A 23,490-nucleotide genomic window follows, 5' to 3' on the forward strand; every position below is an offset into this window, starting at 1 on the left:
CTCTCATTAAAGCAGAACGTAAATTGCACATTTGAGTAGCTTTTCTATCGGTCACACACTCACTCTCCTGTCAGACTCTTGGAAGAGTTCAAAATTATTTTCTCTGGCAATTAACATTTTTCAGACTGTCTCTTTGAGCTCCTCATCATCTGGCTGCTTGACAGATGATTTAATCCTGACTGTTTCTGCAGTAAAGACATCGGAAGATGGTTTGGACTTATTTTCACTCATCATGAATTTATTTCCTCTGTGGCAGAAAAACACGTTACTCCTTGAGAAATTCCTCCGGGTGAAACTGAGCTAAGGAAACACTGTTAGTGCTGACTAACTCTAAAAGACTTATCATAAACAGACAGGAAGAAAGTCACTAACCTAGCAACATTAAGGCTACAAACAACCCATAATGCAACACTCTCTGTTGGAGCCGGTGTTACAGTGGTACTCGCTCCACTCAAAAAGGATCTACCCCACTTTTTCAAGCGTAATTTTGGGATAAAAACATTGTTTTATATTCAGGCCAACATGGTAATTTGTGGTGAATGTGAGTTATGCTACAATTAAAAAAAAAAACCCAATACAATCAGAACAATTTTATCTTTATGCAAAGGTTTTACTGTAGCCAGCACCATAATGGAAAATTTTGCCAAATTCTGTTTCTAACCAGCTGAGAGCAGGGGCACAAATCCAGTGTTCATTGAATGGCACCTTTGAAATGAGGTTGAACACAGACGTCTCTCCTGCCAGATTGCAGTCTGGAGACCGGGATGGCATGGAGAGTCCAAGGCCTTGTTAGGGAACAGCCAGACAGGGTGGGAGCTTGTTTTTTTTTCCTTTTCGGGGAGCACTCAGCTGTGCATTATTTCCCACATGGTCCACAGAGAGTCTAGGAGACCCACTTTCCCTTCAGTGCCCAATCAAAAACACAGAGCGATGACTAACTCTGAACCGCGGATGCCGAGAACCCATGTGGCTCGGCTAACGACCGGCGTCGGTGAGAGTCAGTAGGAAAGCAGCATGGGGTGAGTGATGACTGAGTGGAAAAAGTGCAGGCAATGAATGAATAACATGAATTTCGATAGGAATCAGGTGGACGTGTGAGACTTCATGAGGAGCGAGTGTGATGAGTTTAAACTTTTAAGGAGGACCAGGTCTAATCTAGTGTTGTTGAAAAAAAGCTGCATGATGCATTGTGACAGTTGCACTTAGTGATGCAGAGATGTTCAGGCTCAAGTGCTGTGAGATGTAACTGAAATATGCAGAAATCTCTGGTAAAAACTACCACATCTGACTTGTAAACTCTTTCAGTTTTGGAATGGCACATATGCAATTTACAGTGATAATGTTGGTAGATGTGCAACTCAAAATTCACTGTTTTTTTTTTAACAAATGGATGTTATATACTTATGGTATTTACAGAAGTAAACAAAAGCAGGCCTCTCATTTCTAGCTGACGACTGTGGATTTTGTCAGCTGAAACTTTATATTTTATCAACTTCTAACGCTAAAACACTATGAGCTGGCTGAAAACTGTGTCTCCAGCTGACTTTTGTATGTTTCTGATTTGGTTCAAAACTGGGGGCTACAAAATCAATTACATAATGCTTAGAGACAGAGGTTAAAGCAACATATCCCATGCTAAAAGTCAGCATCCTCACCAGTTAATAATCTATGTACAAGACATGGAAATAAGGAGCAGGATTGTTCATGGATGCACGGTCGTTAGCCCTAATATTATAGTACAGCATTATAAATACAAATGCTATTAGTCATGCTGTTAGTCATTCTAAAATAACTAGATGGTTTGGATGCTTACTGCAGAAAAACATGCTTTAATGTTTGTATTTTTAAACAGTATTCTTCACTTTAACAAGAGAAAAGGATTTTAGGATGAGGAATGACTGATTAATTATGGCTGGAATTTTGGCTGGAGTTGCTGGAGTGTAAAATTTGCCAAACAAAATAACGAGCAGTACAAAGAGAGAGTCCATATCGTTGGTCTAAACTCTGATGTACTCGAACTAGCATCTGTGCTCATACAGGGTGGATGATCCAGTCCTAAACGAGGATTTGTAACTTTGAACAGGGCTGAACAGAGTTACTTAACCTGTAGCCTCAGAAAACAATGTAGTTAGCTGATGATATGCTGCATGGCATTGGAAGTAACCATAGACTGTATATAAATATGGACGTAGTGAGCTGTGACCTATTGGTTTGCATCGGAGCCTGTTTGAAGCTCAGAGTTGCAGCTGATGGTCAGCGCCATCTTTTCCATTTGGAGCCAAGACTTTTTCCTTTTCCTGTTTCCTTTCGCTCTAGCGTCCATCGGTGGCATTGCACTTTAATTTACTGTACTTTCACGTTGGCTTCAGCCTCAAGTCGTGGTAGTTGCTGCTTGAAAGTAACACTAGGTCACAGCTGTAGGTAAGCTAATTAGCCAGGCGCTGTACAATCCATTTCTTACAGTTTTGCTCTTGTGTTGTTGGTTTTGCAAATGCTTAAAAAAGAAACCACCCACTCTTCTAGATTACATGCACATGGCTTCAACATGTGGAGAAATGGTTGCTAAGCTATGATTGAACAACCGCTGTTGCAGAATGGCTTTTAGTGAACGGTCAGGTGGTGGACTGAGTGGCAGTTACTTGTGATTTTCTTAGTTTTTCTTTCCTTTCAGTCGCTGTAACTTAAGTGGTGAAATGAATAATTTTCAGATGAAAATTTAACTTGAGGTGATTGTTGCAGGGGAAAGTGAATGGCAACAAATGACTGATGCAGTCAGTTTGGTGAAGCACAAGTCAAAAAACATGCTGCATTTTAATAATGTACAGAAAATATATTTTCACACAATAATCATATTTTCTAAGTAATAACTGGAGCTTGAAGTTTTTTTGACCTGTTTTCTGTCGCCGCAGAATTATATTTCCTCCTCATTGCATTAGATAAACATGTCATATTTAGTTGAATGAGTGATAATTCACAGATAGTTGAGCCCAATAGGAGAAATTCAGTGGAACAAATCTAAACATGAAGCCACGTTTCATTAAACTTTTTCAAGCATTATCATGTGCCATCATTTAAACTTGCACATTTACGGCATTTGGCTCCATAACAGAGTATCTACTGCAGTAGGTCTTCCACATCATGGCATATTCCATTTGGTGGACATTTTAAGATCCAAAGTACCTCCGTCACTGTACGCGTAGGCTCTTTTAATGCGGGTGGTCCTGATGGGATTCGAACCCCCAACCTTGACACAAGATGACGTGCATTACACATCTGGCCTTATAGTCCGCACATATTCACATCTGATGAGTCAACTTGACTTTTTATGGACTTTGAAGTCAAAGAGTACTTGAGAAGTATCCCTCCTACCACTTCCACTCCCACCACCACCTGCTGGTTTCATTTTGGCTGGGTTTGTTTCAGGTCAGTGGCAGTGACTTGGGGCAGGAATACCAATGGTGTGCTCACAGTCAGCAATGGCTGCACCACACGCATCAAGTGGGAAAAAGCTGCTCTGATGGTGACAGGGCAAAATGTCACTGAACACGACATTATGTGAAGCATACACAGCTCAGACGGAAAACAATTACAAAATCAGAACGCAAGACTACACTAATACAACTAACGTCAGCTCCATTATCATGGCTGTTTTGAAATCTTCATAACAGTGAAGAAACTAAGTTTGGTAGTTGTGATGCACTTTATTGTGAAAAAACAATAGATTATAGTCTATGTATGTTATGTCAGTAATGTTTATTGCCTACATGATTGTTAGGTATTTTTTAAAAATGTGCAGATTTAATTAGGGTCAGATAAGTCAAAGTCAAACATTAAAGCTGCGTTCATCAATATTCGCCCGACTTTGCATGTTTTATTCTCTCTTATCTATTTTATTTGTCAGTCTTTTGTCTGTTGTATCTAGTTCTTATTTTATATTTTATATTGTTTTTGTTACTTTTTATTACATATTAATTAAGTCACTGTTTATATGTATTTAAGGTCCACTGTTGATGTTTTATGTGATCTTTATGAAGGCAGAAACATGTTGGTTTCATAGAATGAATGTTGCTCTTCCTAAAGTTTATTGTTAAAGGTTTTTTCATCATCTGAATCAAGGGTGTAATAATTCAAGGTGTGTTATGCTGAACAGAAGCTTCTTGTAATTAGTGATTTTGACCTATATAGATAAAAATTTACTTTTCTTGAATCGATTAAAATGTCATGCAGCTGAACTCTCCTCCTATATCTATATCTGCCTATAAATGTTACATGTGAAACACAGTATATACTGTGATTAAATATATATAACAGTAATTTACAATTCACCTTCAGCTTTATTCTCCACTCTGTGGGTTTTTTATTGAGTACATTCATCCTTAGAAACCACAGTAAACCACAATTCTTATTTAATGTGATTCTGTTGATCTTGTCTTGAGTTTTTAGGAAAGGTCTTTGTTTACGCATTAAGCTTCTTAACTGTCCTGCACAAGTGTTTGTTCACTTCGAATTCATGTATAGCTGAGTATTTATTACTGGGACATAGAGGTATAATCACATCACCCCCTGCTTGCCTCCCTCCATTGGCTCCCTGTTAAATTTCGCATCGATTTTAAAATCTTATTACTCACTTTTAAGGCCTTAAATGGCCTCGCACCTACATACATCTCTGACTTATTGACCTGGTATGTGCCCTCTCAGCCATTAAGATCTGCAGATGGAGCCCTGCTGGTTACTCCCAGGTCACGGTTGGTGAATAAGGATGATCGGGTTTTTGCTATTAGAGCTCCTCCACTCTCTGCTCGCTGAACTCAGACACACTAATTCAATAGCTTTTTAAATTTCTTCTTAAAACTTTTCTCTTTGTAAAAAAGTCTTTGGAAACGCGTGTTATATACTTTTATTATTTGATCCTATTCATGTCTGCACCTTCTTTTTATCAGCCTTGTCTGGTTTTATTTTCTTTTTGTAAAACACTTTGTAACGCTGTTAAGAAAAGTGCTATATAAATAAAGTTTATTATTATCATTATTATTATAAGTAGTAGTAGTAGTATGTAGGTAAAAGTGTGTTTTTATAATATGTGGATGTCCTTGTGCACAAACAAAAGAATAATGTGGAACAAAACCTGTCGTCAGCTGTCGAACAGGATGTTAACGTTTCACCAGCAAGTTTGCTTTTTCATTCCGTAGATGAAGTGTTTGTCAACAACATTTGTCAAATAATTATCATCCTTAAATTGCTTACTGTTTCCAATCATTACATTTGCTTCACACACCGTAGGTTAGGTCATCTCAGGTCACGTCAGGGGCAGCTAATCCGATTATGATGTCAAATGTTCACGTAGTCACACAAACGGTGTAAAAGATGAAGTGTGAAGATGTTCTATCAAAGTGAAATGTCCCTTTAACACGAAAACTCCATCAACAGGTTTATCAGCTTCACATCCCCTCAGTTCTGAACCTTTGCATCCAATTAGCAAACTTCATTACTGAATCCACTGGGCTGGAAAAATTACGTCGCACTGAAGACATTGTTAGTTTCACCATTCAATGTCTGCCTTGTCATAAACTATTACATAATGGCACAGTCAGTGATCCAAATGTAAACTGGTGTAGCCGCACCACCGTAATTAAAAAACAGAAGACTGGGACCTGCTATCATTCCCAAAGTGACTGGCATGTTGTTTAATATATGAACAAACAAGATAAAGAACTAAAGAGGCCAATAGTATAGAACGTTTCGACTGAATATACCTGTAATATTTACTGTTTGGTGCTTCAAATGATATCAAATGTTTAACTCAAGATTCACTATTCTTCCATTCAGTGGGCTTTGCTCTGACCAGTTTTCCTGTTTTCTTTTTGAACACAGCATGGAGGAGACGGTGCGAACGCTATTACAGAACCAGGACTCACTGGAGGGCCCAAAGGTGGACCCACTGGACCTCATGAAAGCATACAAGGTACCAAAGCTTAAACAGCCTGGGGCAGTGTTGCCAAAAAGTAGCCCAATCACCATAAAAGTCTTAAAAAGTAGATAGATAACATTAGATCAAATGTTAAAAGTGTTTGATATTTTCTTGCAGAACTTTGACTGAATAATAAGTGGAGTAGGCGAAGAAATCTACTCAGTTGTAATGAGCTGAAAAGACATTCAGTTTAACTCAGTTATCATCATTGCATCAAGCTGAGCTGACTGAACCGAGTCACTGTCATCTATCTACTCGGTTGGCTGATTTATTAGACTATAGCGTAACATTTCGTAGGTGGAAACCAACCAAACATTACAAACAGGAGCCAAAAGTATCACAACCCACCCAAAACTATTTTAACCTCCCCAGTTAAATAGGCCCCCGGGCGGCAGGGACCCAGAATGCCCAGAAATTCTGTGTGGCATTTTGTTTGTAGTTAGCTGGAACTGGTTGCACCAGCTGTTTGAAAGTTCAAACTTAGCCTTCTTATAACATGAGTGCTAAGTGGAGATTTACGCATCACTAAATTAAAATGGTTGCACCACACAAACTAGTTCTTAGAGAAGAGTTTTTACTAAATATTCACAGCTGCTAACTGTCAGGTAGAACTGTTGCGTTAGCTAGCTGAATGAACCAACTGATAAAGCTAACGTTAGCTTGCTGATACAACCCGTTTAGACTGAAGAGTGAAGGAGGTAACATGGAATATGATCGACATATCTGACCTGACACTTTATTTTTCACAGAAAAACACACTAAACCTCAAATTACAAAACCAATAGCGTTAGACTAAATGACCAAATGACGCCTGTTGGCTTAGTGTTATCAGATATTTCCCCTCTCACTGTAAACCATGTGTTAGTCGGAGCCCTACTTTTTTGCACCAATGTACAGTAATGAGAAACTATGTGAACAATAGGTTTTTTTTCCACTTGTCATCATCCAAATTGCAGATATAACACATTAGAAAACCCCCGGGGATGATTTACCTTCAAATATACTATTAATCTCACCTTAGAATTGATTTTTAAGACTTTTTCAAATGATGACTTCATGTTTCTAGTCAACTTTCACATTTATAATATTCCCTGTGAAGATTACAGTGTATGTGGCAGGAGTATATATGTTTTCTTGTGTGTCTGAAACATTTATGAAAGAGAGATTCTCTGGAGACTGTACAAACTGACTGCTGGATGCTGACTAGCTGTAATTAAATTGATATTTTGCCATGAAAGTGTATTGTAGGGAATGAAATGGATGCTTACCTCACCATTAGTTAGTATAGTCTTCATTTTTAAGCTTTCTTGAGAGCTTTTTCTTCTTTTTCTTAGCTATTTACATTAAGTTAATGATAAAACATTGCTCATATTACTAAATTCCAATATTATGTTTTACAGTGTAATCTTAGCCAAATATTGTTAAATGTAAAATTTAAAGATCTCCTCCAGAAATGCTTTAGAATATGTAATGATAATTTGTACCTGAGAACAATTTCCTTATTAAAAATTCTACATCTACTCCTTCTCCCTCCCTGAAAAATACAGAATCTATGAAAATGCAAATATTTTTCATTTCAAAAGCTTAACTGTTGAACACAAGATGTCTCCTACTTCACTGTTAAGTTGCATACTGGACCACGACTGGATCCAAACTTATTATGATGTTGCAAATCATGCTTGATGGTACGCCCCTTAAACTTTTAAGATTTTTAAGGATGAATGTACTAAATAAAAACCCACTGAGTGGAGAAAAAAAGCTGAAATTGAACTATAAATTACTGTCATGATATATATATTTATTTTATGACAGTATATACTGTATTTCACATGTTTTGACACAAGATTAATAGGCAGATGTAGATAAAGAAGGAAAAATAAAGCTCAGCTGCCTGAAAGTTTAATTGATTTGAGTGATTCAGATGATTTAAGGTGAGCAGAGAAACTTTCCTCCTTCAGCTGATGAATGTGAGAACAAACTCTGCAGATACATCATTCTGCACAGTGAAGCTCAAACATCCAACTCAAGTCACAAAAAGAGGAAATGTATTTTTTCATTCCATTTACAGAGCTTTGTTAGCTTGTTTAGCTCCATAACACGACCTCTTGACTTTTTACTACATTATAAATTTCACTTCAGTAAATTGATCACTTTGTTAAAGACAAACTATGCAGGATTTTGTCGGTTGCACAGCGTTCAAGGTTGAGACAGAAAAAGACAGAGAGAGAGAGAGAGACAGAGAGAGAGAGTGGTGGTTGAGTGAGCAAGAGAGTGAATGAAGCGGCACTGGTGAAAACAAATCAGTAAATCAGATAACTAAAATAGTTTCACGGCGGTTATGTTCTAAAGCACAAATAAACACACCCACACCCCCGCACAACCCTGCGTGAAGGTGCAGCACGGCTGGATTTTGTGTGAATGCAGAGCTTCATCCTGTCAGCTGTGGCCTCTCTGCTCTGTGTGTGTGTTTCTCAGCTCCGCCCTCGGTCAAGCAGACACACAGACCCGCAGCTCTTTATACATCCATGACACAGAGACAGAGAGCAGAGCGGAGCAGAGGAGAGAAACTGAGACAGCGATGTAACCTTGTCGATACGCTACGAGTCCCGACCTCACATTCTGCGCGCTGTTATTGGCTGGAGGATACTCGCCCACAGCCCAAAGGTTGATGCCCAGAAACGTCCTGAACACAGCAGAAAAGGGTCGAGCAGGGTCTCTGCAGATACCGCCACACACCTCTAGTGGCTCATAATTGATGACTGAGAAGGATTACTTTTATATTAGTCTATACATTGTTTTTTTTTTTTTTAGGAAAATCTTTTAAGGTTTGAGAAACATGTGGTGTGAGTTACAACTACTTCTTTCTTAAAAGGTAGGCAACCTTTCGTCATCACGGCTCCAATAATAACCACTGGCTTAAGGTTAGAGGACGATCATAGTTACTGTTTGTAAGAAACTCTCCTCACTCACGGTTGGAAATGTGACACTCGCAGTCTGAAACAGGAAACAAACTGCAGCCCACTTCTCTTCCTTTGAATCAATCAACTTTTATAGACGTCATCTGAACTGCACCACTTCTCCGGGTCATAATTACTACAACGGCTGGATGGCATCTGTCACTCAAACGTAACTATGTGTCATTTTGGGCAACTGACATCACAACCTATTGTGTAGTTTTTCTTGGGAGGACAGTCTTATAAAAACAAAAATAAATAAATTTTGGATATTTTCTACTTGACAAATGCAGTCTGCTGCAGCCTCATATTAGCTTTAGATAAACTTGGAATACATTTATTCATCACTTATATGCCCCATCACTTATATTAAAGGTGTATTAGGATGGGATCTCTTTGCTGCCAGTATAATTACAACTATTGTTTTAAGCCAGACTTGAAAAACTGTGAACTTCTGCTTTCATATCAAAACTCTTGGTTATTGGAACTTTAAGTTTTATTTATTCCACCAGTGGACCACCATGCAGTCGTGGCAGCATCCTGTGTGTTGTATATCAGGATTTATTTCTGTTATACCTGGAGCACACTATAATATAGAGAATTTTTCTTTCATTTCTTTGTAACTTTGAGGCATGCATCTTTGATCCACTCTCTCTCTGTGTTCCAGGACAAACTCCTGGAGGAAATGTGGAAGCAGCAGGACAGTCTGGAGGGTCCCACAGCCACAGTGGCAGGGATGCCTCCCTCGCCTGAGGCCGGCGGTGGATCGGAGGAAAATACAAAGGACAGCAATCCCCTGCTAGAACGACTCAGAGCCCTGGAGGTAAATTAGATTGCAAGGTCCATTTTTTAACCTTCCCACAACTATTCCCCATTTCAACACCGCTGTTCCTGTTCCCCACGTCCCCTCCTTTCACCTCTGAAATGTCAGATTGATCGATACAGTGAGGGAGCCTGGTTTTATTGTGTATCACTTGCTTACAATAAGCGGTCAGCTGAAGGACAGCACAGGAGGTTGTTTGTTGTAGGACTGAACGATGAAGTACTGATATTTAACTGTAGTACTTTCTGTGTCTTTCTTATTAAGGATGGATTAAAGAAATGACATGGTACTTTGACTTTGAGTGGCTGTCACAGAGATCAATAAACTAATTATCACATTTTTGTTACTCTCGCAGAGGTCAGCAAATTGTGTCCTGCGGGCAAAATTTGGCCCTTTACCAAAATTATTCTGCCCTCCGAGGGAAATCTTAATTTTTTCTTACACTGGCTGTCATTGAAACCTTTGGGCATGTTGCAAACCCTTGTGTTATAGCTTCAAAATTGCTATTTTGGTGTTGTCAGACTGGGTTATGTGGCGTTAAAATGTGAAATTGGTAGCTGAAGGCTAGGTTGTATGAAATCATTAGGGAAATCTACTGTAATATACATAAAACAATTCAAAAACCGCCTACGGTAAATACATAATGAATTCATCAGCTTCTTCACATTATGAAATAAAACGCATTCACGTTTGAATTCAATAGCTCTCAAATGTTGTGTGTCATTCACTGCACCTGAGCCTTTATGGCAGCTTCATTTGAAAATACCAGAGAGATGTGTAGATGACAAACAAGTACAATCAGAGTTTCATCATACCTCTATCCATCTCTGAATATTACAGAAAATGAGAGGCCATCATGTTGAAGAGTGGTCCTAGGGGCAAGCAAACAGCAGAAGACAAAGGAGTTATTCATATCCAGGAGGTGATAATTAAAAAGCTGACAGGGTAGTTAACATTTGGAGTCAGTGTTCCAGTGAATTTAGTACGCCTCTCTGTCACACCTTCTTGCTAAAAAGGTAATAGGACTTCCATCTGTTGAGAGGTCTCAGACAGCCATTACTGATTGCAAAGTTACATCCACTGCAAAGTGCAACCTAAAGGAAAAATCCACCCTGTTGTGCCTGGAAAGAGAAAATTCACCCTTTAACAGTTGAGGATTATTCACAGTTAAATGTTACTTTACTGCTGTTATCATTCATTTTTATAAATTTGGTCATTAATAGCAATTTTGCTTACTTTAAAAAAGGAGTAGGGTCTGTCTAACACAGATCAGTTACATTTTCCATTTAAAAAAACTCAATAGAAAATTTTCTAAAATTGTATTTTCATTTGTCAGATCAATGTATAATTAAAGATTTTGGTGTTTTTTTAAATCCAAAGGCATCGATTCAGGAGTAACTGGACTTGTTGTAAATTCTCTCATTCAAAAGGCTTCTTCAGTTTTGACCATAGACTGTAAAAAAATATGGACGTAGTTACCGTGACGTCACTCGTTGGTTTCTGAAGAGCAGTTTTGAAGCTCAAAGTGAGCCGCTCCGGCCGTCGCCATCTTGGCAGTATGTGACTCTGCCTAACTCCCAGCCATCAAAAATGGGCAAAGAGGCGGGCCGAGTGGCTGAAACAAGCCACATAGCGGCTGGTGGACCTGTCACTCAAAGCAGCCATGTCCTTCATTATGCATAACTTTACGGCTTAATAAAATTTAAACGGGTGAGTTATAAAAAAATTCACCCCCCGTACAGTTGTCATGAAAGGAGAAATTAGCTTTAGAGACCAAAACCGTTTTTTGTACCAGTCTGTAAACATGTTTATTTCTGCTGTAAAGTTGGGCATTTTAACATGAGGGTCTATGGGGATTGACTCGCTTTGGAGCCTCAAGTGGCCGTTCAAGGAACTGTAGTTTTTGGCACTTCCACATTGGCGTCATTTTTCAGCCCCAGAGGTTGCCGCCTGGTTTTGACTGATTGATTGATGAATCATTCACACCTGGACTCACAACTGTCACATGACAGACAAGAGGACTAATGAACCACATGTGACCTCAACAACCCTGAAGGTATAAACGACCCTACAGAGGTTAAGGTCCCCACCAGTTGACCGGCCAATCAGACACAAGCCAAATTTGGCACTTAGAGCTCGCCTTTCAGACAACTCGAAGCATGAATAAAACTAAAAGTACTCAGAGTTTCTGATTGTAACAGTCTACAGGTGGAAAATAAAAACAAAAAACGAGGGGAGAAATTGATTAAATCATCCTCTTACGTAGCTGGAGCTTTCAATACAGCAACATGGCGGTCTCCGTGGAAAAGGAACATCTCTTTATGTAGATATAAAGGTTTCATTCAAAGGTAACGAAAACACAACATTCTTAGTTTCAGGTGATTATACACTAATTAAAACATACTTATGAATATTATATTCCATCTGGTTCTTTAAAAATACAAAAAAAATCATTGTTTCCTTATCAGGAGAGAACTCAGATTTATTTTTAATTATTGTTGGTACTGGTGTTCCTGCAGGTGGTGTTAAATGAGACAGATGTGAAGAGAGATGGTTATTAGATGTCACACCTACTAATCTCTGGAGATGTTGGGGGCGTCATTTAATCAAACACCTGCAGTTGCTGAAACGCAAGCTGTCTGAGAAACACAAACACTGACAAAATTGCTAAATACTGAACTCCTGCAATGACTTATTACAGTTAGAGATTCACACTTCTCTTTCTTTGTATGTTAATGTGCCGTAAATTTTACCAGCTTTAAGTTAGTTGATGTTCATTTGACATCAATAAAACGAAATAAGAGAAAAGGTTAAACACAAATCAGTTTAATATTTCTACATTACATACTTGTTTATTGTTATTTCATTAATGTCCAGGAGCAGTTTTATTTACAGGTGTTACATCTCTTGGTGGACGAGGGCAAACGGAGACAGTAACACAACAACCACAACTGAAACAGAGTCAAAGTAGAGAAACGGAAGAATGACCAATTTATTTGAACTATTTACAATAGTGACAATTACACAAAAGGCTCTTAGAACCCAAACAAAAAGACTTGCTTACTTGCTTCAGTGACTTTAACAAAAAAACCATTAAAGTGGAGGCACCAACCAAGAAAGTGTCTCTAACAGAAGTTACCTATTGTGTGAAAGTGTACAGGTTACCCCACCTTACCTGATGTCTTTTAAGGATAAGGCTGGTGATTTTCTATATTTTTCTTATTGTCAACAAATCTCATGTACAGAACCAAACCGACAACGAACTCATCCTGCTTACAAGTATTGGGTGTGTATCCAAAGGCTGATATATCTTGGGACTTCACTCCTGAGAGTTACAATCTTATCGCTGTTATTAATCTTTGGAGCCGTTTCTAAACAAACTACAGTGTCAACCAGTGCAGATGTGTTACTCATTGATGTGTTTTAATAGTTTCTGGACAACAGTGGAGGTCTACAGCACAGAGGATTAAGATATATCAGACTTTGGATACATGTACAATACTTGTAAGTAGATAAAATTCATTGTTGGTTTGGCTCTGCGCATGAGATTTGTTGACAATAAGAAACCAATCCCACCAAATATCTTTTTTTATTCTTTAACAAGTTTCACTTAACAAACAGCTCATACACAGAAACGTCACATAATGAGAGGCCTTCATTCATACTTCCGTATTCACATCATATAGGATGGATGAGAAAGATTCCCATGTTTATGTCTTGCAAGCGTTCATGTCATGTTGGCATAATGGGAAGAGTTGTTTCCATAGTAACAAGTCAGGAGCGTTACCATACAGTGATTGTGTTAATTGTGTAATTAAAGATAGTCTGACAGTTGGGGGTTAAACGAAAATATAAAAGCAGGTGTGGAAAATACTATCTAAACCATTTCAGTCTATTTTTAGTTTTTATTTGTGTATAATATCAGGTTTAATTACCTCCAACTGTCGAAACTTATGGTTTTGTAGCCATCTTGGCATCTGTTTTGTTGTCACTTCATAGATGTTTCTTTCATAGCTATCAGAAATTCCTGATATCGCTGACTTGAAATTACAGGTCGGAGGTTGAGGTTTTTCCCACTTGGAGAGAGAGAGAGAAACAGAGAGGGAAGTAAATACAAGACAACATACTAGCTTTATGATAGAAGGTCAGTAATGCAGACTTATTCCTGGACAAACACATTGTGACATTTTCAATATTTTTATTTAAATGATTACATGACACATACTGCATGTAATCTGTGTGCTTTAATGTTGCAAAATGTCACAGTAATTGAGTGCAAGCTCCAACTAATTACCTGCCGGCTGAGTTATTGGAAATGATTGGTCGTGATTTCAGTTGATATTTCAGTGATATTTGACTTAGCAGTACTTAAGAAAGCTGCAATAACCACTTTGTCATTAGAGATGGTTGTTTGGGGAGAAGTGTTGGCTTAAATTACATCAATTTTCTTGTCTACTTTGTTGACCCTAGTGGATAAATCCGAGTGTATTTAATGGTTTTCATGCAGTTACGTCTTCATGGTGGCTGCATTTATTTTATTCACATTTGTAATTAAACTTTAACGCTGGACTGGAGGAGCATTACAGGCTTTTCCATTTAGTTTGAAACTACTTTCCAGTCATGGCAGCACACTTGGGTACTTTCCATATAATCTGCCATGAAAAATGAAAAAAAGAAAACTTCTCAGAGAACCACAAATAAGAGCAAGAAGATAAATAATAAAAACAGACTGAGCTCGCTGTGCTTTTTGACTCTCAGCACCTCAACCAGAAAGTAATTTTCAGTGGAATTTGACAGTTAAGCCTACTACACGGATTGATGTGATGCTCTCTGCAGATCAACTGTGCAAAAACAAGGATGAAGGAGCATGGCGGTAAGCACACTGCCAAACATTTCCATCTTAGCGAGTGATTTATTTCTACGTTGAGTGAGTCTCGAGTGGTGAAGAAAAGGGGGGGGGGCAATCCTCAGTGATGTATTACATCCTCTCTATGGTGGACATGAGTTGTTTCCATCAGAACCGAGGTGGAGAGTTCTGCCTTCCCAGACGACCCGAGTTCAGAGATGCTTCATACCTTCCAGTATATCTCTGTTTGTAGGATCCAAAACTTGGTGAAGAGTAACCTTTACTCAACACGTATTTCTTATTCTATATCCACACAGCCCTTCTTTTAGATGGAAGCAAAAAGGGTTTATTGATCCACTTTCCTTTGTACAAAATAAACTTGATGGAAACAAAAAATATTATATTCAAAAAGTCCAAACAATAACCACAAGTCCAACAAATACAAGCGGAAAAACTGTGATTCCCTCTTCTCGTACAACTAACTTCTGAATGAAATAAAACATAATTGTGAGAATTCAGAGCAGACTTGGATTAAACATAATATTTAAACCTGCATTAACTAATTTTTTAGCTGCTTGGAAGCAGCAAAAACAAGTTGTGAACATAGTATCGACATATCATCATCTTTTAAGCTGATATGTTGAACTTGTTAGCAAACAGTTGCTTATTTCCACATCCAGCAGTTACAGAGCAACATTTGGAGTCGAGTTTGTGTCCACCTGGTGAATGTAAGTCCAATATTCCCTCTGTTTTTGTTCTCCACCAACTCCTGAGGGAAATATCTGGCTCTTTATCTGCTAAATGCTCCACTATGTTTCACCAGCTAGTCTACAGCTAACTGTGTCTGTTTGCCATCTGGTACTGAGCAGGTAGTGTACAGTGGTTTTTTTAGAGTTTTTTCTTTGAAAGCAGCTGCCTGCTGTGGCTGAAAACGACGTTATGAGAGCGCTGAGAGTGAACTAAAACATTGAAGTTGCAGCCGGACAGATAAACAACAAGCTGAAACTCGCTATAAAGCTCTATAACACTGAGGGAAGCTGCAGAGTCTCTGTAGATTCATCATTTTGATTGTCGGAGCACTACACTGTTTGATGCCTGTCTTTAACTGTAATGTCCTATGTGGTTGTTTTACTTGTCTGACATTTGCCACACACACTGACAGTCTGTCCTAACAAAAATCCTCCAAGAAAAATCTCTTGTGCAGCTGATGCAAAAATCCCCAAAACATAAGATTTTAATAGAATATTAGTTGACTCCTCATTCAGAGCAGATTCTGTGTAATGTGCTGTGTCACATGTTCATCGATAAAGCTAATTTGTAAAGGCGATGTCCTGTCACATCAATAATAAAAGGTGATGTAGTGTTTGTAATCTCACGTACCGTATAAGACTCAAACACTTAAAGTTCAGACTCATAACTTGGACTTCCCTGACCTTTTACACACACACTGGCTGCAAACCTTCAGGCTGATCTGTGGCCTTTTAAACACAGTCCTAAGATTCAGAACGATCCGTGTGGTTTATACTGACATGTCTCAGGATATTAATCAGAATCAGTTATTGGAGCAGGTTGAAATACTGTGGTGACTATCTTTAGTCAGTTTGAAGATGATATTGAGCTGTGTGAGGTGAGTTCTTTGTTCATCAGGCCTTTTCTGTGATTTTCTGTGAGCCTGTTGTTGAGAAGAGTCGCCCGCAGCACTTAACTGAAAACAAGACAGCTCAGGTAGCTCAGGTCCTTTTAAGATTTACTGGATTAATCATTTCAGTGGAAAGTCACCTCCTGAGTTCACAGAATGGTTTCTCTTCCCTGTTGGGCAAAACCTCTGTCACTAATTGAATTATAGCTGGAGCACCTAAAGTGAGCCTTGCAGACACAGGGAAGGTCTGCAGGGATTAGTTTGGATGCCTGAAATTTAAAGCATCATTCATTTAGAACCGTCTTTCTGCAGAGAACCTGCAAAATCCTGCAGCGCTGCGGGGAGAGAGCCTCATCTGTCTGACTGTCTGTCCGTCCGTCTGTCTGTTTGTTTTCCAGGCGAGACTGTCTCGGAGAGACAACAATAGGATCAAAGGCTCATGATCGTCATATTCCACATTTGGTTTTTCATTTAATCCCATGACCATGTTTGTGTATTTGACTGTCGGCTGAAACATGAGACCTTACCTCTACAGGTTTTGTTAAAGATTCCCTCTAGACATGTAATATATATCAAAAATACTCTGCTTGGAATAATTATATGTGTTTAATCTGTTTTTTCCCCGCCTCACTGAAAATTCCTGAATCTAAGAACATGAGAATATTTTTCATTTAAAAACTGTAAAGTCCATTTTCAGTGTTCGTGCACTGGAGGCTTCAAGTTTCCACAACAAACTTGTACAAGTTGCACACTGGACCAAGAGCACAAATCGTGCTCATAGGTAGTTGTGTTGAACTCAGATTTAAGGTGAAACTTTCCTCTTTCTGCAGATAAATGTGAAAAAACAAACTCTGCCAATACGTTATTCTGCACAGAGAAGAGAACAACATCCAAATGAAGGTACAAGAAGAAAAAGTTTCTGTGTGTGCTTTCCTTCTACAGGCGGAGAACTCGGCTCTGTCCTTGGAAAACGACAACCAGAGGAAGCAGTACGAGCGCTGTCTGGATGAGGTGAGTGTTTCAACAACAAGCACGGAATGTAATCACATGATATACAGAAAATATCATGTTTGCGTTTACTCTATATGTAATTCCACCACAGTCAAGTCAAAGGCAAATATTCACATGGAAATTAATATTTATTTTACTGGCTGTTCAAAATGATTCTTATTCTGTCCCTATACTTTATGTCATCCTTTATTTCCACTCGCAAACAGTCATTTTCATAGTTCCAGCTCTCTCTAAAATTACAAATCGTTGTTTTTACATTTCTGTTTGTTTACAGATTAAACAAACAAGGTGCAACTTGTTAATTATTCATGCTACACTAAACTAAACGTATCCCAGCTCCATAATGCACAGACATGAGATTGATGTTGATATTCCTGTTCCCACAAAGAAAGTGAATGATCGAGACCGTCCTCCCAAGAAAAATCAGTTGTTTCAGTAAGTGCCCCAAAATTAGATAAGTTAACGTTCCAGTGACAGACGCCATCTAGTGGCGGGAGTAGTTATGACGGGAGGAAAGGAAGAAATCAGGTGATGTCAAAGAAGGATGGGCTGGACGGATCGGTCAGTAAAACGTCAGACTTTAACTGTTGGTTTCCTGTTTACAACTGTGAGTCAACAAGAGCTGCAACAAGAAATCTTTTTGGTCGTTTTTTAAGCAAAAATGCCAAATACTTTCTGGTTGCAGCTTCTCAAATGTGAGGATTTACTGTCATACATGTCTGTAAACCGAAGATTTTTGGTTTTTGGACTGTTGATCAGACCAAACAAAACATTTGAAGACAAACCAGTGGCTCTAAGATATTATATATAAATCGATTTAATCAAGAAAATGTAGGTTCAATAATGAAAATAACGGTTAGTTGCAGCCCTAGAGTCAACTTTTTTTTTTCAAACCATGACCAACCATCCCCTGAGCTTAACCACGTGTTTATTATTGTAACTATGACAACGATGTTTCTCTAACCATAAAGAGGACATATCATGCACATTTCCAGGTCTATATTTATATTCTGGGGCTCTACTGGAATATCTTTGCATTATTTACAGTTAAAATCTCCTTATTTATCTTATACTGGCCTTTTATGCAGTCCAGCCTCTGTCTGAAACAGGCTGTTTTAGCTCCTGTCTCTTTAAGGCCCTCACTCTGTTCTGATTGGCTAGCTTCAGGAAGCTTCTGCTGGCTCCAGAGACAGCCTAAACAAAAAAGTAGTAGGATTTCACTTGTTTTTATCTCAAAATATAAACCTCTCAAATACAACCGTACATGTTTGAGCCTGAATCTGATCCGAAATATGTGAGTGGACAACGTGAAACAACGTTAGCAACATAGACTACAGAACGGACGGCTGTTTGTGGACATGCACGAACAAACTGATGTCAGCTCGATAGTGAAGTAGAGGTAACTTTGCAAACAAATTGTGAAATAAGGCTGAAGCCCTGGATTTTGACTTGCAGGCATTTTTAAACACAAACTTCAACTATATTAACATCCAACATCATAACAGTATATAAATAACAAAAAAAAAACTCAAAAAACATGATATATCCCCTTTAAGGCAGTACTTATTTTAAGCTAACCAGACCTTAACTATAGTGTTGTCAGAAAATGCTTCTCTGTGTTCTGCAGTGAACAGACCAATGACGTATTTTGTTGTTTAATTTGGAGGACTTGTTGAAAATCTTGAACTTTAACTTTCAACTTCAGGTCAGAAAAAAAAAAGATCTGGACTCCAACAATTGGAGATGACGATCCACTTCTGTAGCTAACACACACACACACACACACACACACACACTCAGACTATTATCTATAGTGTTAGTGAAGTCCACAGAGGACAGCCAGTGGAAAGGTACATCTCTAATTGAAGCGGACAGGTAACAGAGCCCTGGGCGATATGAGAATGAGAGCCTCACTGCTCAGGAGGTCCGCCTCCCACCTCCAGCATGTTGTCTGCCTGCACTCCTTCCCTCTTCTCTTCTCCCTGACAACACTTTGATTGTCTCTCCATCTCATTCTCTGTATTTCCTCCATCTCCTTCCAGCTGGCAAGACTGCTCCTCTTTATTTTTATTTTTTTTAGCAATCCCCCTCTAATAGGCTTGTTTCTATGGAGATCGCTGCCCTTATGAGAATTTAACATATTCAGGCAGAGGACAGAAATTTCAGAGTGTGGGAATAATTCCTCCTCTTCTTCTTTTCAGTCTTATCATGCACATGAATCTCTTTTGTGGAAGCATTGAGAAGGCTTCTTGTCATGGTCTGAATGAGCTGAGGCGAGTCGTTCTCATAGATAGATGACAGAAGTGGAGGGAAATCATTTTGCGGCACATGAGTGCAAGTGAAAACATAGTTATTATTCCAGTTTCAGGGAATAATGTATGCTTCCACTTCAGAAATCAAAAATAATCAGTAAAGAAAGTGTTTCAGAACATGCTGTTTTATATCTACAATAAAACTTTTTACTCTCTCTGTAAAGATTTTTACAGAAAAGAAACAGTTATGGATCAATGTTATTCCAGTTTCATCAAGGCGAGCTAATAAATTGTGTAGGGACCAAAACAGAAACATTCTCTTAAAAAACATTTGTTTAGATATTTATGACTATATTTTGGATTATTTATGTGCTGAGAATAAAGTTAAATATACTAACTGCAGGCAACTGCTGTGTGATTTCACTTAATTTGACTCAGTGATGCAACATGCTGTCAATTTGTCCTCACAGCATCTTACATGCCTTTAGATTCTCTCTGATGGTGTTTGCTGGTCATTTTCAATTCCAGTCTCGCTGCACCTCGAACAGAAAGTTTTGAAATCTGTTCCAAAACAATGACACACAGCGGCATCATGGAGTCTTTGAGGGAACACAGTTTCACAATGCAGTGAGTGTTCACACCAAACCAAGTTGTTACCAGTAAAGGTGGCTGTATGCTCCTTCAGACATGCTTGTCGGATGGTGGAAATGCCCATTAAACCCTCGCTCGCACCTTTCCCATGGCGGGTAAAGTGCGGTTGTGCACGGCTTTGCGAAATGGACAAGCTGACATTCACACCCACTTCATGCGCTGATTGGCCGGCTGTGCGGTGGTGAGAAAGGAGTTTGGGTTTGAACTTTTCTCTCTAGCTCTCCTTTATCATTCATGATGCAACTATTTCTGTCACCTTTAATGTGAACAGCCGAGTGCGACACTATGACTGCCTTCCGCTTTTCACGCCGCCTTTGAGTGAAGCCACTATAAACACATTTGATTTCTGACGTAGTTGGACAGCGTATCGTTAGAAACATTTCTAAACGACCATAAATCGATCTTAATCATCTGCTTTGATTTCTATGTTTATGATCAAACCACCTATCTATCATTAACTATCTACTATTATAACTAAATGACACTTAACACTATATTGCATTGTATTGAACAAAAAATATAAGTGAAAAGGCTTTAACCTCAACTCCTTTCTCTTGACTGAGTAAAAAGTTTCCTCCTGTCCATCCCCTGTTTTGTTTCAGTGCTGCAAATTTGTTTTGACAAAAACAACAACTTATCTGCTAATAATAGCAAAGGACAACAAGTTAACGCTAATGCTAATGACTTGTGGATTATACTTAAAACCACTGATGCTAAAGTCAGTTTAAATAGGGGAATTATGAAGCTCTAAGTAATTTACAAATTAATGAAAGTCAAACTGTTTTATGTTGTTTATGTTGATTATTCATATCTCACACTGCAGTTATTCTACACGACTTGAGCTTTTTAACTGGAAGGGACCAAGTAGCCGAAACAGAGTTAAATGTGAATAACAACATACAGAAAAGTGTCTTTTGTTTATAGACTATTTTATTAAGGCTAATCAAAAACTCTTATTGTTAAAATAGAATTTAATAAATTCTAAAGCCATCCAATTTCAAATATGTGAGGGTACACGTGATACTCAGTAATTAGTTTGTAACACTAAGGATAAAATAAAAAGAATATTATTAGAGATATAAAATTATGCTTCCTATGTAAATTGTTTTGAGTTCGCACTACATTTCCCATGAAGCTTAGGGGCAACTGAGATAGGGAAAGTTGTTGTTATGTTTTGTGTAAGTGAGATGAACAGGAGGAATTATTATGGCAAGAAAAACCTATTTCAATGTTAATTTGGACTCCTGACTGTTGTTTTAAGACAATCACATCATCATTGCAGCTGGTTATAAACTTAAATAAACAATGTTTTATTATATTTAGTTTCTCTCACCTTATTTTTCCATCTTATTATATCACACACGTCTGGCTCTAGAAAAATGTGCAGACTGGTCTGAAGTCTGCGTGAGGTGCAAAATGCCAAAAATTCACTGGTTTTAGACACTTAAATATGAGGATTTTATGCTTTCCTTTGTTATATGTGACAGTAAACTGAATATCTTTGAACAGCCGGTTGAATTAACCAACATTTTAATATGTTACTTTGGGCTGTTTGAAATTATAACAGGCATTTTTCCCAATCTTCTAACATTAAAATGATTCATCAAGAAAATAATTGGCAGATTAATTGATAATGACAATAATCAAATATTAATTACGTACAGCCCATTCCCGTTTGTACATCTGGCTCCTGACATCTATTTACATATTAACATATTCTCTCTTTCTCCATGTTTCTTCAAGGTGGCTAACCAGGTGGTCCAGGCGCTCCTCACTCAGAAGGTTTGTCTTCGTCTCTGCAGTACTGAAGCACCAATAATCCAGTCAGTCATTAGAATCAGTCAGAGAAAAGATGACTGTCAAATTGATCAACAGCTGCATGCCACTAACATAGAGAAAGATTAACAGCATATGTCTAGAAAATAAAAGAAAAAAACTACACTACTTTGAGGTTCTGTGGTTGTCAGACTGACTGTAAACGTTATCAGTTCCAGTTTTCATTGTGAACCAGCGGGACGCATTTCACAGAGAATGTGCTTTTTACAGTCTACACTTGTTCTGTCTTATTAACGGCTTGTCAGTCATCTATGAAGCGCTTTGAACTGCACTAACCTGTATGAAAGCTGCTATACAAATAAAGTTTGATTGATTGAGCATGATGCTGTTTCTGTAGAGTTCAGGCTTTCAGATTTACTTCACACTTCACAGGAAAGTGTGAAGTAAAATAAATGTAGTGAAAATAATCATCAATAATAATCATAGTAAAAATGCTCTGAAACTGTAAATGTGAAAAAAGTTTCAAAAGGCTTTATTTGAAAGAGGTACTGACAGAAAAACACACTCAAGTATCAAAACAAAACGATTAATTCTGAAAGCTGGTTCCTTTTACTTGTTCTATGAATGTTTTTCTTCAATACAGTGCTTGTGTAGAAAACAAATAATTAGTTGTCCTGTCACTTATTAATGCTTTTAAATATATTTAAACCAAGTTAAAACAGAAAATACTACTGTGCAGCACTATTAATTTTAGTTTTTCCTATAAACTAAAGATGCAGCTTTTATAGCATTGTCATGTACGTCTTACATAAATACATCATTGTGTCCTATAGCTGTTAAATTAGCATCTGATACATGTGTAAACTTCTGAAATATCCCCGTCAGTCGCAGTCATCTGTCCGTTTTTCTCCTCTGTTGTGTGTTTCTAGGACTTGAAAGAGGAATGTGTAAAGCTGCGGACCCGTGTGTTTGACTTGGAGCAGCAAAACCGCATACTGAGTGTGCTGTTTCAACAACGTGTCAAAATGTCCACAATTCCTGTCTCCCAGGTAAGACCACATGGTGCAATGGACACAAACAGACACTGACAGATCTACCCTGCTTCAAGGCTGTTTGAATTTTACATGAGCAGTGCTCTACTTCTAAAGGTTACCAACTTTAAAAGGGACTGCAAAGAGAGAGAAATCTACCCAGGATGCAATTTAATTAAAATTGTTAGGATGTACAGTTTTGCAGTCGGATTTAGAAGTAGGAATGGATTAATTTGGGCCTTATATTCCTCCATACTTAATTAGTGCAGTCAGTGTCACAGTGGCTTGCTCGAGTGCACTGTAGGACATCAAACAAGCATTACCATGCCTTACTTTTATGCTAATCATGTCAGAATTTAGCCTAACAGTGAGCCAGACCTCTCATCCAGCTGCAGCTGCAAAGCGACGGTGTAGAAATCGGAGACATAGCTGAACATGCTCCTCTAATTGGAAAGCTCTCAACCGTGGAGCGTTAGGGATAATTGGTTAAAACCCGGGGACTTCTTGTAGTACTGTTAGCCATCATGACAAGCAATTGT

At 38.3% G+C, this 23,490-nt stretch overlaps 1 protein-coding gene across 4 annotated transcripts in view; it reads left to right on the plus strand.

The window, feature by feature from the left end:
- Positions 1-23,490, plus strand: part of LOC121907584 (nck-associated protein 5-like) — a 94,143-nt gene that overhangs the window by 23,086 nt on the left and 47,567 nt on the right. For all 4 annotated transcript variants that reach the window (XM_042427229.1, XM_042427228.1, XM_042427232.1 and 1 more), the window contains 5 exons: positions 5,872-5,962; positions 9,590-9,745; positions 17,173-17,241; positions 21,888-21,926; positions 22,850-22,969. In XM_042427229.1, the coding sequence (XP_042283163.1) occupies positions 5,872-5,962; positions 9,590-9,745; positions 17,173-17,241; positions 21,888-21,926; positions 22,850-22,969 (475 nt within the window). The remainder of the gene's footprint in view (positions 1-5,871; positions 5,963-9,589; positions 9,746-17,172; positions 17,242-21,887; positions 21,927-22,849; positions 22,970-23,490) is intronic.

This window comes from Thunnus maccoyii, chromosome 11, assembly GCF_910596095.1.
Source record: "Thunnus maccoyii chromosome 11, fThuMac1.1, whole genome shotgun sequence".
NCBI classification, from domain to species: Eukaryota; Metazoa; Chordata; class Actinopteri; order Scombriformes; family Scombridae; genus Thunnus; species Thunnus maccoyii.